The sequence below is a fragment of the Tupaia chinensis genome, unplaced genomic scaffold (assembly GCF_000334495.1).
Source record: "Tupaia chinensis unplaced genomic scaffold, TupChi_1.0 Scaffold143970_1, whole genome shotgun sequence".
Lineage (NCBI taxonomy): Eukaryota > Metazoa > Chordata > Mammalia > Scandentia > Tupaiidae > Tupaia > Tupaia belangeri.
The window spans coordinates 1,107,588-1,122,533 of record NW_006203821.1 but is presented as its reverse complement, the minus strand read 5'-3'; the positions used below and the strand labels follow the sequence as shown (position 1 = coordinate 1,122,533).

The 14,946-nt window shown below is 46.5% G+C and overlaps 1 protein-coding gene across 1 annotated transcript in view; it reads left to right on the top strand.

Moving 5' to 3' along the window:
• Nucleotides 1-10,604, top strand: part of STAT2 (signal transducer and activator of transcription 2) — a 22,891-nt gene extending 12,287 nt beyond the window's left edge. Inside the window, exons 9-24 of the mRNA XM_006165613.3 lie at nt 1,113-1,271; nt 1,373-1,465; nt 1,679-1,738; nt 3,517-3,537; nt 3,739-3,832; nt 3,981-4,028; nt 4,104-4,187; nt 4,358-4,456; nt 4,558-4,693; nt 4,823-4,875; nt 5,511-5,605; nt 6,146-6,282; nt 6,465-6,647; nt 6,877-6,934; nt 8,649-8,929; nt 10,097-10,604. Of these exons, the coding sequence (XP_006165675.1) occupies nt 1,113-1,271; nt 1,373-1,465; nt 1,679-1,738; nt 3,517-3,537; nt 3,739-3,832; nt 3,981-4,028; nt 4,104-4,187; nt 4,358-4,456; nt 4,558-4,693; nt 4,823-4,875; nt 5,511-5,605; nt 6,146-6,282; nt 6,465-6,647; nt 6,877-6,934; nt 8,649-8,929; nt 10,097-10,239 (1,744 nt within the window). The 3' untranslated portion in view covers nt 10,240-10,604. The remainder of the gene's footprint in view (nt 1-1,112; nt 1,272-1,372; nt 1,466-1,678; nt 1,739-3,516; nt 3,538-3,738; nt 3,833-3,980; nt 4,029-4,103; nt 4,188-4,357; nt 4,457-4,557; nt 4,694-4,822; nt 4,876-5,510; nt 5,606-6,145; nt 6,283-6,464; nt 6,648-6,876; nt 6,935-8,648; nt 8,930-10,096) is intronic.
• Nucleotides 10,605-14,946: the final 4,342 nt, after the last annotated feature.

The window sequence follows — 14,946 nt, the reverse complement described above, 5'->3', positions numbered from 1 at the left end:
TAAATAAAATAATTCTTAAAAAAATTTTTTTCTTCTAAGAAACCTGAGTGATTTCTGTTTGCCTCTCTCTTTATCTTTTCCAGTATGTGCACACACCCTATGGCAAAAATCTAAAAAATGTAACAAACTGCTGTCCAGAAAAGTTGTCCCAGTCCGTTTTTTCGTATGTATTAGCATATGATTGTTTTCCTTTTACCACATTGCTTTTCTTACTTTTTTTTTTTAGGATGGAGACAGTGAAATATTGTAGTTAGAAGTATAGATTCTGGGGACTGGCAGGTGGTGTGGTGGTTAAGGGGGCTGGATTCCCACATGGCTGACTGCAATTTGAAAGGTGGACCTGGTAGCTTGCTGTCTCACTTTCTCTCTTTCCCACTCTGTCCCTCTCTGGTCAAATTTAAATAAATAAGTAAATAAATGGATAAATAAAGGTAAATAAAATAAGTTTTTTAAAGTATAGGTTTTGCAGCCAGACTACCTGGGAATCACATATTAATAATTGTATAACTTTGAGCAAGTCACTTAATCTTTCTGTGCCTCAGTTTAACCATCTGTAAAACTTTAGTAATATTGGGGTCCGCAGGTGGCATGATAGTTAAGGCACTGGACACTCCCACATGGCCGATCACAGGTCAAGTCCCAGACCTGTTGGCTTGCTTTTTCTTTTTTTTGGAGAGGTTTTTGCTATAGGGTGGGTGTGCTTGCCAGAAAAACAAGAGACAGAGAGATAGAAAGCGAGAAATCACCCCCCAGGGGGGATGGCCACGCCGCAATCCCTTCTCCATTCTCCTCTTGGGATCTTGGGCATGCACGCACATGCGCCCAGTGTGAGTTTAATCCCCCGGTTCCAAGACTCGAACCGTGGCCCACTACATGGGAGTCCAGCAACATAGCCATTATGCTAACTGCTGGTCCCATGTTGGCTTGCTTTCTCACTTACTCTCTCTGTGTCTCTCTCTCACTGGTCAAATTAAAATGAGTGAATTAATGGATAACATTAAATGAATAATTATTTTAAAAATAACCATTAGGGAAAAAAAAACTTGGGACTTGAACTGGATGGGGGCTCCAGAAAACTCATGGATTCTTTCTCTCTGGACTCTATCACCCAGGTTCACAGATGGAGCAAAACTGTTGTTTCACCTGCGCCAGCTGCTGAAAGAGTTGAAAGGATTGAGTGACTTGGTTAGCTATCAGGATGACCCTCTGACCAAAGGAGTGGACCTGCGGAAGGCCCAGGTCACAGAGTTGCTGCAGCGTCTGCTCCACAGGTCTAGAGGGGGTCTCAAGGAAGAAAGACAGAGGGAAGGAACAAGGGGCATCAATCTTGCAGACACTGAGCTATATATTCTCTTCACACACCTCTTTCCAGAGCCTTCGTGGTCGAAACCCAGCCCTGCATGCCCCAAGTTCCCCATCGACCCCTCATCCTCAAGACTGGGAGCAAGTTCACCGTCCGAACAAGGTTGGTACTTCAGAACTTGTCACTGCTTCCTTTTCCAACCCTGCCTCTGTACACTCTTTGGCCTGACAGATCTTTGTGCACTTGGCCTTTTCTTCTCCTGTTCCCCCTCACCCACCTACCTCTGCTGATCCCTTCTCTTACCTTTTCAACCATCTGGCCTCTCCAGGAGGTTGAGGTTGACTGCCTTCCCCCATCTACCACCCTTTCCCCCAGGCTGCTAGTGAGACTCCAGGAAGGCAACGAGTCGCTGACGGTGGAAGCCTCCATCGACAGGCAAGTTGGGGCAGGTGAAGGGTGGGACCGAGAGGTGGCCAGCATTTGGGCTGGCTAGTGAGGTGGAGGAGAAACCCACTTTACAGCAGGGCCCTAGAGCTGTCTTCTTCCTTTTCCATTCCTACCTCATAGAGATAATAACTTACCTCTTTTGTTGAGCACTTACTATGTGACATGCAGCATGTCTAGTGCTCACTTAACCATCCAAACAACCCCATGGGTTAGTATTACCAGTGTTCCATACAAATGAGAAAATGGGCTCACAGAGATAGTGGCTTGCTTTTTTTTTTTTTTGGAGAGGTTTTTGCTATAGGGTGGGTGTGCTTGCCAGAAAAACAAGAGACAGAGAGATAGAAAGCGAGAAATCACCCCCCAGGGGGGATGGCCACGCCGCAATCCCTTCTCCATTCTCCTCTTGGGATCTTGGGCATGCACGCACATGCGCCCAGTGTGAGTTTAATCCACCGGGTCCAAGACTCGAACCGTGGCCCACTACATGGGAGTCCAGCAACATAGCCATTATGCTAACTGCTGGTCCCATGTTGGCTTGCTTTCTCACTTACTCTCTCTGTGTCTCTCTCTCACTGGTCAAATTAAAATGAGTGAATTAATGGATAACATTAAATGAATAATTATTTTAAAAATAACCATTAGGGAAAAAAAAACTTGGGACTTGAACTGGATGGGGGCTCCAGAAAACTCATGGATTCTTTCTCTCTGGACTCTATCACCCAGGTTCACAGATGGAGCAAAACTGTTGTTTCACCTGCGCCAGCTGCTGAAAGAGTTGAAAGGATTGAGTGACTTGGTTAGCTATCAGGATGACCCTCTGACCAAAGGAGTGGACCTGCGGAAGGCCCAGGTCACAGAGTTGCTGCAGCGTCTGCTCCACAGGTCTAGAGGGGGTCTCAAGGAAGAAAGACAGAGGGAAGGAACAAGGGGCATCAATCTTGCAGACACTGAGCTATATATTCTCTTCACACACCTCTTTCCAGAGCCTTCGTGGTCGAAACCCAGCCCTGCATGCCCCAAGTTCCCCATCGACCCCTCATCCTCAAGACTGGGAGCAAGTTCACCGTCCGAACAAGGTTGGTACTTCAGAACTTGTCACTGCTTCCTTTTCCAACCCTGCCTCTGTACACTCTTTGGCCTGACAGATCTTTGTGCACTTGGCCTTTTCTTCTCCTGTTCCCCCTCACCCACCTACCTCTGCTGATCCCTTCTCTTACCTTTTCAACCATCTGGCCTCTCCAGGAGGTTGAGGTTGACTGCCTTCCCCCATCTACCACCCTTTCCCCCAGGCTGCTAGTGAGACTCCAGGAAGGCAACGAGTCGCTGACGGTGGAAGCCTCCATCGACAGGCAAGTTGGGGCAGGTGAAGGGTGGGACCGAGAGGTGGCCAGCATTTGGGCTGGCTAGTGAGGTGGAGGAGAAACCCACTTTACAGCAGGGCCCTAGAGCTGTCTTCTTCCTTTTCCATTCCTACCTCATAGAGATAATAACTTACCTCTTTTGTTGAGCACTTACTATGTGACATGCAGCATGTCTAGTGCTCACTTAACCATCCAAACAACCCCATGGGTTAGTATTACCAGTGTTCCATACAAATGAGAAAATGGGCTCACAGAGATAGGCTGTCTCTTTTGCAAAGCCACATAGCTGGTGAGCTGCAGAGTCAGGTTTGAACCCGGAAATCTGGTCCCAGAGACCAGATTTCCAACATTTATACTCTTTTTGCCTCACATTGATTTGTTTATATGTTTGTGATTTCTTTTCAGGAGTCCTCCTCAGTTACAAGGGTAGGTGCCTGACAAGACACTCCAAACACTGCATGGCCTGCTCACCACGTTTGCAGCCCTGGTGGGAACATGAACAAGAAGGAGGAGCATTTGGGTGGAACATGAACGCAGGGAGAAGTGAAGTGGGACTGTTGTTTCCCTGCTGAGTTTTTAGAATAACTCTGCTCCTTGTCTCCACATATCTTTTTCCTCCTGGAACAGCTTCCGGAAGTTCAACCTTCTGACCTCAAACCAGAAAACGCTGACCCCTGAAAAGGGACAGAGTCAGGGCCTAATTTGGGACTTTGGTTACCTGGTAAGAAGGATAAGTCATTTCTGCTTCTAGTCAAAAGGAATAGGGGCTGGGAGGAGTTCCTAGGCCTTGACAGGTCTTGAGGCAAAACAGGGGTCCCATTACTCTGGGGTCTCCACTCTGGCATTCTCCCCTTTTCCTCAATTTGCAGACCCTGGTGGAACAACGTTCAAGTGGTTCAGGAAAGGGCAGCAATAAGGTGAGGCCTGGAAGGGCTGGTGGGCAGGAGGAACTTGCAAAGGCTCTCTGACCACTGTGCCTTTGGCTGTCCCAGGGGCCACTAGCTGTGACAGAAGAACTGCACGTTATCAGCTTCACGATCAAATACACGTACCAGGGTCTGAAGCAGGAGCTGAATGTGAGTGAAAATGGAGGGGAGGAAGAGCTGAGGCAGATTTGAAAGAAGGCGTGAGGGGGGTTGAATCCAAGCCTCTCGGGGTGGGGTACCAACTCTCACCCTACCAAATGTCTACAGCTTGTAACAGAAAAACATTACAAGCCCCTCTGTGACTGCTGTCTTTCCCCCAGACGGACACCCTCCCTGTGGTGATTATTTCCAACATGAACCAACTCTCAATTGCCTGGGCCTCTGTTCTCTGGTTCAACCTGCTCAGCCCAAACCCCCAGGTAGGAAGTGGGCCCAACAGGTGAAGGGTAGAGAGGAGGGATGTAGATGTGGTGTGAGAGGGCTGCCTCTGAGCCCTCCTGCCCCTCTCTCACCCCTGTAGAACCAGCAGTTCTTCTCTAGCCCCCCTAAAGCCCCCTGGAAGTTGCTGGGCCCTGCTCTTAGCTGGCAGTTTTCCTCCTACATTGGCCGAGGCCTCAACTCGGAGCAGCTGGGCATGCTGAGGGACAAGCTATTTGGTATGGATCTTCCCCTCTCCCATCCTTTCCCCAGCTTTGGTGTGCCTCGGCCTTCTGTCCTACCAATCCCGGTACCCCTGGCCTTGCCTCCTCTGTCATCTGAACTGTCTGTGGCCATCTGTCCCGCAGGGCAGGATTGTAAGACTGAGGATGCATTGCTGTCCTGGGCTGATTTCACTAAGGTAACTCCCTGCCCCCTGTGCAGCCAGACCTAGTCCCTATCCAAATATTGGAACTTCAGACTGGCAGATGGCATGATGGTTAAGATGTTGGACTCCCAGGAACCAGCAGTTAGCGTAATGGCTATGTCGCTGGACTCCCACGTAGTCGACCGCGGTTCGCGTCCTGGACCCGGTGGCTTCAAACTCACGCTGGGCGCGTGTGCGTGCGTGCCCAAGATCCCGAAAGGAGAATGGAGGAGAAGGGATTGCGGCGTGACCATCCCCCCTGGGGGGGTGATTTCTCACTTTCTGTCTCTCTGTCTGTCTCTGTCTGTCTGGCAAGCGCATGTGCCCTATAGCGAAAATCTCTCCAAAAAAAAAAAAAAAAAAAATATTGGACTCCCACATGGCCAACCATGGTTTCAGTCCCAAACCTGGCAGCTTGCCTTCTCACCTTCTCACTGTCTCTCTTTCTCTGTTTCTTTCTCTGGTCAAATTAAAGAAGATAGATATATAGAGAGAGATGATAGATAGATAAATAAGTAGAATAAAAAATTAAAAAAAAGAATACTCAAAAACTGGGCCTTCCCCCCTCACCCCTTCCCCACACCAGGGGCAACTCCACACCTCTTCCTGTCTCTCCATTCTTCCTTCAGCGAGAGAGCCCTCCTGGCAAGCTACCGTTTTGGACATGGCTAGACAAAATTCTGGAGCTGGTACATGACCACCTGAAGGATCTTTGGAATGATGGGTAAGGCCTCTGTCAACCTTCCCAGTGCTCTCTGGGCTTGGGAGTGGCAAACAGGAAAAGAAATGTGTGTGTGGTCCTCCTCTCAGATTTATAGTAGTAGCAGTTGTAGCCAATATTTGTCAAGCATTTGTTCTAGAGCCTGCGGGCTACTCTTTGTGAATGCCTTCATTTCATCCTTACAACTACAAGTGGTGGGTGTTGGCGCCTTCATTTCAAGTGAGGAAACGGTCTCAGAGAAGTTAGAGAACTTGGTCCAGGGACAGCTACCATGCAAGTCCGAACCTATGTAACTCCAGGCCCACGCTCTCTCCACCACACTGCCTAGCGATTTATTTGTACAGTACTTGGTCTCATAAGTGCTTTCCATCCGTGTGATCTCCTACTTCCAACTCTGGGACAGTGGGTATTGGTAATAAAATGCAGAGAATTGGCCAAGATGGAATAGTTTGTAAGTGGCAGACTAGGGCCCAAACCTGGCATTCTCTCCCCATTCTAGGGGGTGTAGGGTGTGAGGTCTCCTAGCTGCTTTCTGTGCTCCAGACACATCATGGGCTTTGTGAGCCGGAGCAAGGAGCGGCGGCTGCTGAAGAAGACCATCTCTGGCACCTTCCTACTGCGCTTCAGTGAATCATCAGAAGGGGGCATTACGTGCTCCTGGGTGGAACACCAGGACGATGGTCAGTGCTCTGCCCTGAGATTCCCCCAACCTGTCCTTTCTGCCTTCTGCTCCTCTGCCTGCCCTCGATACCCCTGGCTCTGTCCTGAATCCCTCAGCAGGTCTGGACTTGGGCAGCCGGGATGGAGTGCCCAGGCCCAGCCTCTTTCCTCAAGCGTACCTATTTTTGCATCCGCTCTCCAGATAAGGTGCTCATCTACTCCGTGCAGCCCTACACCAAGGAGGTGCTACAGTCCCTCCCACTGACCGAAATCATCCGCCACTACCAGCTGCTCACCGAGGAGAATATACCTGAGAACCCACTGCGTTTCCTCTATCCCCGAATCCCACGGGATGAGGCTTTTGGGAACTACTACCAGGAGAGAGGTGGGAATCATTGATGTACTTCATTGCTTGGTTGCAGGGTTCTTCAGAGATCCATACATTTTACTCCTTCCTTTCAAACATGGGATATCCAACATGCACAGAAACAGAGGGATTTGTCCACACAGTGCTGCTAGTTCATGGACATGACTCTCAGACCATCTGCACTAGGGAACCCTGGTCTATGAGTGCGACTCACTGACCTCCCCCCTCCTGCCTATGTTCCCCACAGTTAATCTCCAGGAACAGAAGAAATACCTGAAGCATAAGCTCATTGTGGTCTCCAACAGGTGAGATATGAACTCTGTGTCATCCTCCCTAATTCTTTTAGCTGGGATACTGACTCTGGTCTGCCCATTTCCAGGCTTCCCAGCGTCTTTCCCTCCTAACTCACTCTCTCTAGCCTCTCGCTTTTCCTTATCCTAGCATATTTCCTCTCTCATACTTCCCTGCTGCCATCCTTAGGTTATCTACAGGGATTACCTGATAATGTCATGATCACTTGTGTTAATAAGCATGTACTTGATGCCAGGCACAATGCTAGTTTTGTGGGGGAGGGGGGGTTTCTGTTTTTTTATTTGTTGGTTTGGTTTTTAATTTGCTATGGGACATGTGCATTTACTGGAGAGACAGAGGAGTGAAAGTGAGAAAGCACATCACAGAGGGGATGGCCGCACCACCGTCCCTTATCCTCCATTCTCCTTTCAGGATTTTGGTAACACATGCACATAGGCCTGGCATGTTTGTTAAGCTGCCAGGCTGGGACTTGAACCATGTAGTTGGCCATGTGGAATCTAGCCACCTTAACTATCATGCAACTGGCCAGCTTTTTAGTTGTTTTTGCTGGTTTTTTGTTGTTGTTGTTTTTAGGTTCTTGCCATAGAGTGCATACACTTGCTGGAGAGAGAGACAGAGATAGGGAAAGTGAAAAATTACCCCCAGGAGGGATGTCCACACCACAATCCCCCTCCTTCATTATCCTCTTGGGATTTGGGGCATACATGACATGTCCATTTTCAAGCTGCTGGGTCTGGGACCTGAACCACTGTTGGCCACGTGGGAGTCCAGCTCCTCAAACATCTTGCCACTTGCTGGCCCTGTCCCACTAGATTTTTCTTTCTTTCTTTCTCTCTTTCTTTCTTTCTTTCTTTCTTTCTTTTTTTTTTTTTTTTTTTTTTTTTTTTTTGAGAGGTTTTTGCTGTAGGTCACGTGCGCTCACCAGAAAGACAAAGAGAAACAAGAGACAGAAAGCAAGAAATCATCCCCCCCAGGGGGGATGGCCACACCGCAATCCCTTCTCCTCTGTTCTCCTCTCGGGATCTTGGGCACGCACGCACATGCACCCAGTGCGAGTTTAAGCCACCGGGTCTGGGACTCAAACTGTGGTTGACTACGTGGGAGTCCAGCGACATAGCCATTACACCAACTGCTGGTCTCAGTCCCACTAGATTTTTAAAGAACATTTTTGTCTGTTTAATCCCTATGAGAATCCATTGGAGTAGATAATAACAATGGCCACGTTTATTGAAAGCTTATTGTGTTCCAGGCACTGAGCTAAACGCCTGCTATTCATTTACTCATTTCTTGAATCTTCACAATAGTCCTGTGAGTTTAATACTGTTATTGTTTTTGGATGAAGAAACTGAGGCTTACAGTGGTAAAGTGACATACCTAAGATACATGGCTGATGAGTGACCAGGTCTGTCAGATTCGACAGCCCTGCTTTTAACCATCCTACTGCCTCTCAAGAATATTATATATTGTTATTTCATTTCAGATGATAAATCTGAGGTTCAGAGTAGTGAGCCAACTTGCCTAAGATTTCCCAACTACTAAATAATAGGATTCTAACTCTAGGAAGCCTGATTCCAAAGCCCACCTGCTTTAGCTCTCTGCCTTACTGTCTTCTCAACTAAAGAGATGACCTCTGTTTGCTCTACCATTACCCACTTCTCCTAATAAAACACTGAACCCTAACCCCTTTGTTTCTTTTGGGATATCCAGACAGGTGGATGAGTTGCAACAACCACCGGAGCTTAAGCTGGAGCCAGAACAGGAATCGTTAATCCAAGAGATGATACCAGAGCTAGGAGTAGGCCTGGGGTTAGAGCCCCTGCTGGTAGCAGGGCTGGATCTGGGGCCAGCACTGGAGCCCGTGCTGGAGCCCACCCTGTGCATGAGGACACTAAACATGTCAGAGTCAAGCCTGAGTCCAACATCACAGCCAGAGCCTGAGCCAGATTTGCCCCACGATCTGAGACACTTGAACACCGATGGGATGGAAAGTAAGTGATGGCATGGGGCTAGGGAAGAGGGGACACCCTCCCTTCCCACCTCCCTTCTCTCATTCATTGTAGAAAAGACTGAGTTCCTAGCACTTCATTGAGATGAGGCTCATTTCCTCATTATCTCATTTTTTCTTTAGTTTTAAAGAATTATTTTTATTTAACTTTATTCATTTTTTTAAAGAATTATTTTTATTTAACTTTATTCATTTTTTAAAGAATTATTTTATTTTACTTTATTTATTCATTCATTCATTCATTTCGATTTGACCAGAGAGAGAGACATACACATCACATACACACAGATAGATAGAGAGGGAAAGTGAGAAAGCAAGCCACCAGGTCCAGGATTTGAACCCTTGTCAGCCATGTGGGAATGTCCAGCACCTTAACCACCACACCACCTGCTGGTCCCAACTTTATTAATTTTTAATTTTGACCAGAGAGGGACAGAGTGAGAGGGAGAGAGGGAAAGTGAGAAAGCAAGCCGCCACGGTTGGCTATGTGGGAGTTCAGTGCTCTTAACCACCATGCTACCTGCTGGCCCCTTCTTGTTTTTTTAGAGAGATTTTTGCTATTGGGCATGTGTGCTCACTGGAGAGACAGAGAGACAAAAAGTGAAATATCCCCAGTGGGTATGGTCATGCCACAGTTCCTTCTCCTCTACTCTCCTCTTGGGATTTTGAGCACACATGTACACGTACCCAGCGTGAATTTCAAGCCACCGGATCCGGGACTTGAACCATCATCAACTATGTAGTAGCCCAGCAACATAACCATTACACCATCTGCTGGTTCCCTCATGAATTCTTTTTTTTTAAATTAATTATTTTATTTATTCATTCATTTATTTTAACTTGACCAGACAGATATGAGAGAGAGAGAGGGGAGAGAGAGAGAGAGAGAAAGTGAGAAAGCAAGCCTCTAGGTCCAGGACTCGAACCATGGTCGGCCATGTGGGAGTGTCCAGCACCTTAACCACCACACCACCTGCTGGTCCCATGAATTCTTTTATTCGGAAATGCACACACTTCCCTCCAACTCATTATGTCTCCATTCTACCAAGATCCCCTTAAGGCCCTGGCCTTTCCTGTCATCCTCACTTTTCCTGATAGATTAGAAACCACACTGAGATCTTAGCCTGATTTCTCTTTTCTGATTACCTAGTCTTCAGAAATTGTGTAACGATTGAAGAAATCATGCCAAATGGAGACCCGCTACTGGCCAACCAGGACACCGTGGATGAGTCCTACATCTCCGGCCCCAGCCATTTCTACACTGATGGACCCTTGATTCCTTCTGACTACTAGAAACTGCGCCTGCTCATTCTTTCTATACCTCTTGCCCCTCTGACCTCCCTACATCAGCTGTTGCTCTCGAAGGGACAGGAAGTGAGATGTAACCCCTCCTCAGTGGAATTAACCCTGGGCTTTGGGTTGAGAGGCGAAAACATAACATGGGTACAGAAGGGGCACCAACAAATCAGAACAGGTTCTGACTGTAATTCTAAATAGGACCCTGTAGGCTGCCTGTTGGGCTGGAAGGTGAAGGGGTCATGGGGGCAGGCCGGCATGGTTAGGAGGTACTTGGAGGGCTCAGGGGATTGGCTTCTTTCCAGTATGGAAGAATTTCAACATTTTAGTAGCTGTAGGGGCTGGCAGGTGGTTAAGACACTGGACTCCCACATGGCCAACCATGGTTCAAGTCTCGGACCTGGCAGCTTGCTTTCTCACTCTCCTCTCTCTCTTTCTCTCCCTATCTCTCTGTGGTCAAATTGAAGGATAATAATGACAGATAAAATTAAATAAATAGTTCAAAAATTTTTTTAAAAAAACCACAACATTTTAGTAGCTGTTAAGGCTGGCTAAACTGATACATACTAGCTTAGGCCCTTGGTGGGAAGTACAGACATGATAGGACTCCATTTTTCTCTTCTGACTTTTTTTTTTTAATAAGTTTTTGCTGTAGGGGACATGGCTTGTTAGAGATAGGCAGAGAGAGGGAAAATGAGAAATCATTCCCGGGCGGAATGGCCATGCTATAATCCCTTCTCCAGTTTCCTCAGGATTTTGGGTATCCACACACACATCCCTGGCATGGTTTTTAAGACTCTGGGTCCAAGACTAAAACTGTGCTATCAGCCATGTGGAATCCAGTGCCTTAACCATCATGCCACCAGCTGGTCCTCTTCTGATTCTTTTATGTCTAGGGAAACTTTTTCCATTCTTTTTCTGAATCCTGATTCAAGTCCTAAATTTCTACTTTTCCTGCAGAGGCTAAGAGTTTTCTGTCTCATCCCATCATGTAGAACGCCACCCTTGGGGAGCAGGTGGTATTGTGGTTAAGGCGCTGGACTCCCACATGGCCAATTGTGGTTCGAATCCAGACCTGGTGGCTTACTTTCTCACTTTCCCTATTTCTCTTTCTCTCTCTCTCTCTCTCTCTCTCTCTCTCTCTCTATATATATATATATATATATATATATATATATATATATGTGGTCAAGTTAAAAATAATAATAAATAAAATAATTATTAAAAAAAGAAAACAAAATTTAAAAAATAGTAAAGCTCCACCCTGAAGATAGGGAGAAGTAGACCTCCTCCCCTGCCCTGTCCCCTTAGAGAACTACATGCATTTCACCTCCATAAAATGATATACCAATCTGACATGCCTGTGAAGCTGTGCATACTATTTGTACTACCTAGTCTCCACTTCCCTCGTGCTTAGGTAAGAAATCACTACTGGAGACCAGGGATGGTAGGGTTGCTAGGAATTTAGGAATTGCTTTTTATAGTATTGGATAGTGTTTAGTGTTTTTACAGAGAAAGATTAAGTGGTAGTAGGTCTTAGCTCTTTCTCTATTAACCTATCATCCCCTTTCTTTGGTCCAATATATTGTTTACCTGAAAGAAAGGTTGCTATCCCTTGGCCCTTGATGGGAAGCACAGACCTGTGCACCGGGTAAAGATCAAGTTCCTGGAACTTAGAACCTTGAAGGCTTATCATAGGACTTCGGACAACTTTATTCCATTCCCAGGGGAGGCCAGGGGGCAACTGTCACTGCTCTAAGATGTGCTTCTGGTGTGACTTGAGTTATAAATGGAATCTAGGCCCTGCACATGAACAAGTCAGTTCAGAAAGGGGCCCTTCTAAGCAGAAATGGCTAATAAACTTCGCGCTGACCTACAAATGTTTCATCTCTGAATGTGTTTACTTCTCTGCTCACAAAGACCAACGTTCTCAGGGACACCAACAAGCCATATTGTAATGAGGTCTGTAAATCCTGGCCTCTCTTCCATCCACCTCAGTATGCCCTTCTTATCACATTTCTCCTTTTACTTACTTATTTTTAGTTTGTTACAGGGTATGTGTGCTCACCAGAGGAGAGAAAGTGAAAAAGTTCTACCCAGGGGAATGGCCATGCTGCAATCCCTTCCCCGTCTCCTTCATTCTCCTCTTCAGATTTTGGCATGCACACACACATAACCAGTGTGTTTTTCAAGTTGCCAAGTTCAGAACCTGAACCACACAGTCGGCCATGTGGGATCTACCACATCATTTGGCTGGACCCTCTTTCTCTCTCTCTCTCTCTCTTTTTTTTTTTCTTTGAGAGAGACTATTGTTATAGGGCAAATGGGCTTGCTGTAGAGATAGAAAGTGAAAAATCACCACCTGGGGCCAGGGGGCTGTGGGGAGATGGCCACACTGAAATCCTGTCTCCTCCATTCTCCTCTCCAGAGTTTGGGCATACATGCACACATGCCTGGTGTGAGTTTAAAGTCATGGTCCCGGACTTGAACTGTGGTCCACTACATGGAAGTTCAGTGCCTTAGTCACTATGCCACTTGCTGTTTCCCCTCCTTTTTTTTTTTTTTTTTTGAATTATAAATATCAGAGGTTGGGACCAGCAGGTGGTGTATTGGCTATGTCACTGGACTCCCATGTAGTCAATCGTGGTTCAAGTCCCAGAGCCAGTGGCTTAAACTCATGCTGGGTGCATATGCGTGCATGCCCAAGATCCTGAGAGGAGAATGGGGGAGAAGGAATTGTGGTGTGGCCACCTCCCTGGGGGGGGATTTCTTGCTTTCTGTCTCTCTGTCTCTCTCCATCTTTCTGGTGAGCACATGTGCCCTATAGAAAAAAACCTCTCTGATATTTATCTATCTATCATCTATCTCTCTATCTCTATCAATCTATCTATCTAATCTATCTATCTATATCTATCTATCTATCTAATCTATCTCTCTCTATATCTATCTGTCTATCTATCTATCTATCTATCTATCTATCTATCTATCTATCTATATCTATATCTATCTCTCTATCTCTATCTCTATCTGTCTGTCTGTCTATCTATATCTATCTATCTATCTATTTCTCTATCTATCTATCTATCTATCTATCTATCTATCTATCGGTTGCATGCATGTACCCCAGAAAGAAAGCACCATCCCAACAGGCCCTTATCATACTGCAGTCCTTTTTTCCTTCTATTCATCCCATCAGAATTCTGGCCACACAAGTGCACATATACCCATTGTGTTTTCCAAGCCTTTGGAAGCAGAACTCAAACCCTGACTGGCCAAGGGGAAACCTGCTTCCTCTGCACAGCACTTAACTTCAATGATACGGGGCTGGCCCTCGTGTTCTTTCTTTTTCCCTCCTGTCCTTTAGACTCTTTCAGGGGGGCTATGAGCTCTGTATGTTGGAGGAGGGACATGAGTAGTTACATAACTATCCCAGTGATGGCAAAACCAGGTTACAAACCTGGGTTGTCTGATTCCAAAGCCCGCACTCTTTCGATACTATGACTATGGAGAAGAGGAAAGAAAATAATCTCTAGACTTTCCCCCTCCCCTTTCAAAGACAGTTTAGCTTCCCGTAGGCAACCAAGCTTTCTTCTGTAGAGGCCCAAAGATTCTCCCAATGGGAGAATCCCATTGGTTTGGGAAATTTATTTGAATCTTCCTGGAATGCCTTTCCTGCTCAAAACTGAGCCCTGACTTAAGATTTGCCAGTGATGGGGATTCCTGTTTTGGGCCTGATACCCTTTTGGCTAAGACAACAGGGAAGAGGCAAGGAAATAAGTGACCCCTAGGTGTGTCCCTACTTTCTAAATTCAACCCCTTGTAATCCCATTTTACTTGTTTGGCCTTGCAGAGATTAATACCAAAAAGATTCCAGTTATTCTGTATACGAGGGGATCATAGAAAATATCACTCGTCACCATAGCCCTTCAGAGTAGAAGAATACTGCATATTGTAGTCCCTTGGGCCTACCTTTCCATTTTGTTTCTTTCACAGTTGATCCTAGAAATGAGACTCAGATAGCTACATAAGGGGCCAGGAAGTGGTGTGATGGTTAAGGCACTGAACTCCTACATGGCTGATTATGGTTCAAGTCCTGGACCTGGTGGCTTGCTTTCTGTCTTCCTGTCTCTCTCTGGTCAGTGCATATGCCTTATCGTAAAATTTTTAAAATAATAATAATGGGGACCCAGCAGATGGTGTAATGGTTCTGTTTCTGGACTCCCCCCGCATAGTCGACTATGGTTTGAGTCCTGGACCCAGAAACTTAAAACTCACGCTGGGTGCGTGTACATGTGTGCCCAAGATTCTGAGAGGAGAATGGAAGAGAAGGGATTGCGGTGTGGCCATCCTCCCTGGGAGGTGACTTCTCACTTTCTGTTTCTTTCTCTGTCTCTCTGGCAAAAGCACATGACCTATAGCAAAAATCTCTCTAAAAAAAATAATGATAAATAAAATTGAATAAATAATTCTTTAAAAAAAGGGTAAATGTAGGGAACCAGCAGTTAGCGTAATGGCTATGTCGCTGGACTCCCACGTAGTCGACCGCGGTTCGCGTCCCGGACCCGGTGGCTTAAAACTCACGCCGGGCGCGTGTGTGTGCGTGCCCAAGATCCCGGGAGGAGAATGGAGGAGAAGGGATTGCGGCGTGACCATCCCCCCTGGGGGGTGATTTCTCGCTTTCTGTCTCTATGTCTCTCTCTGTCT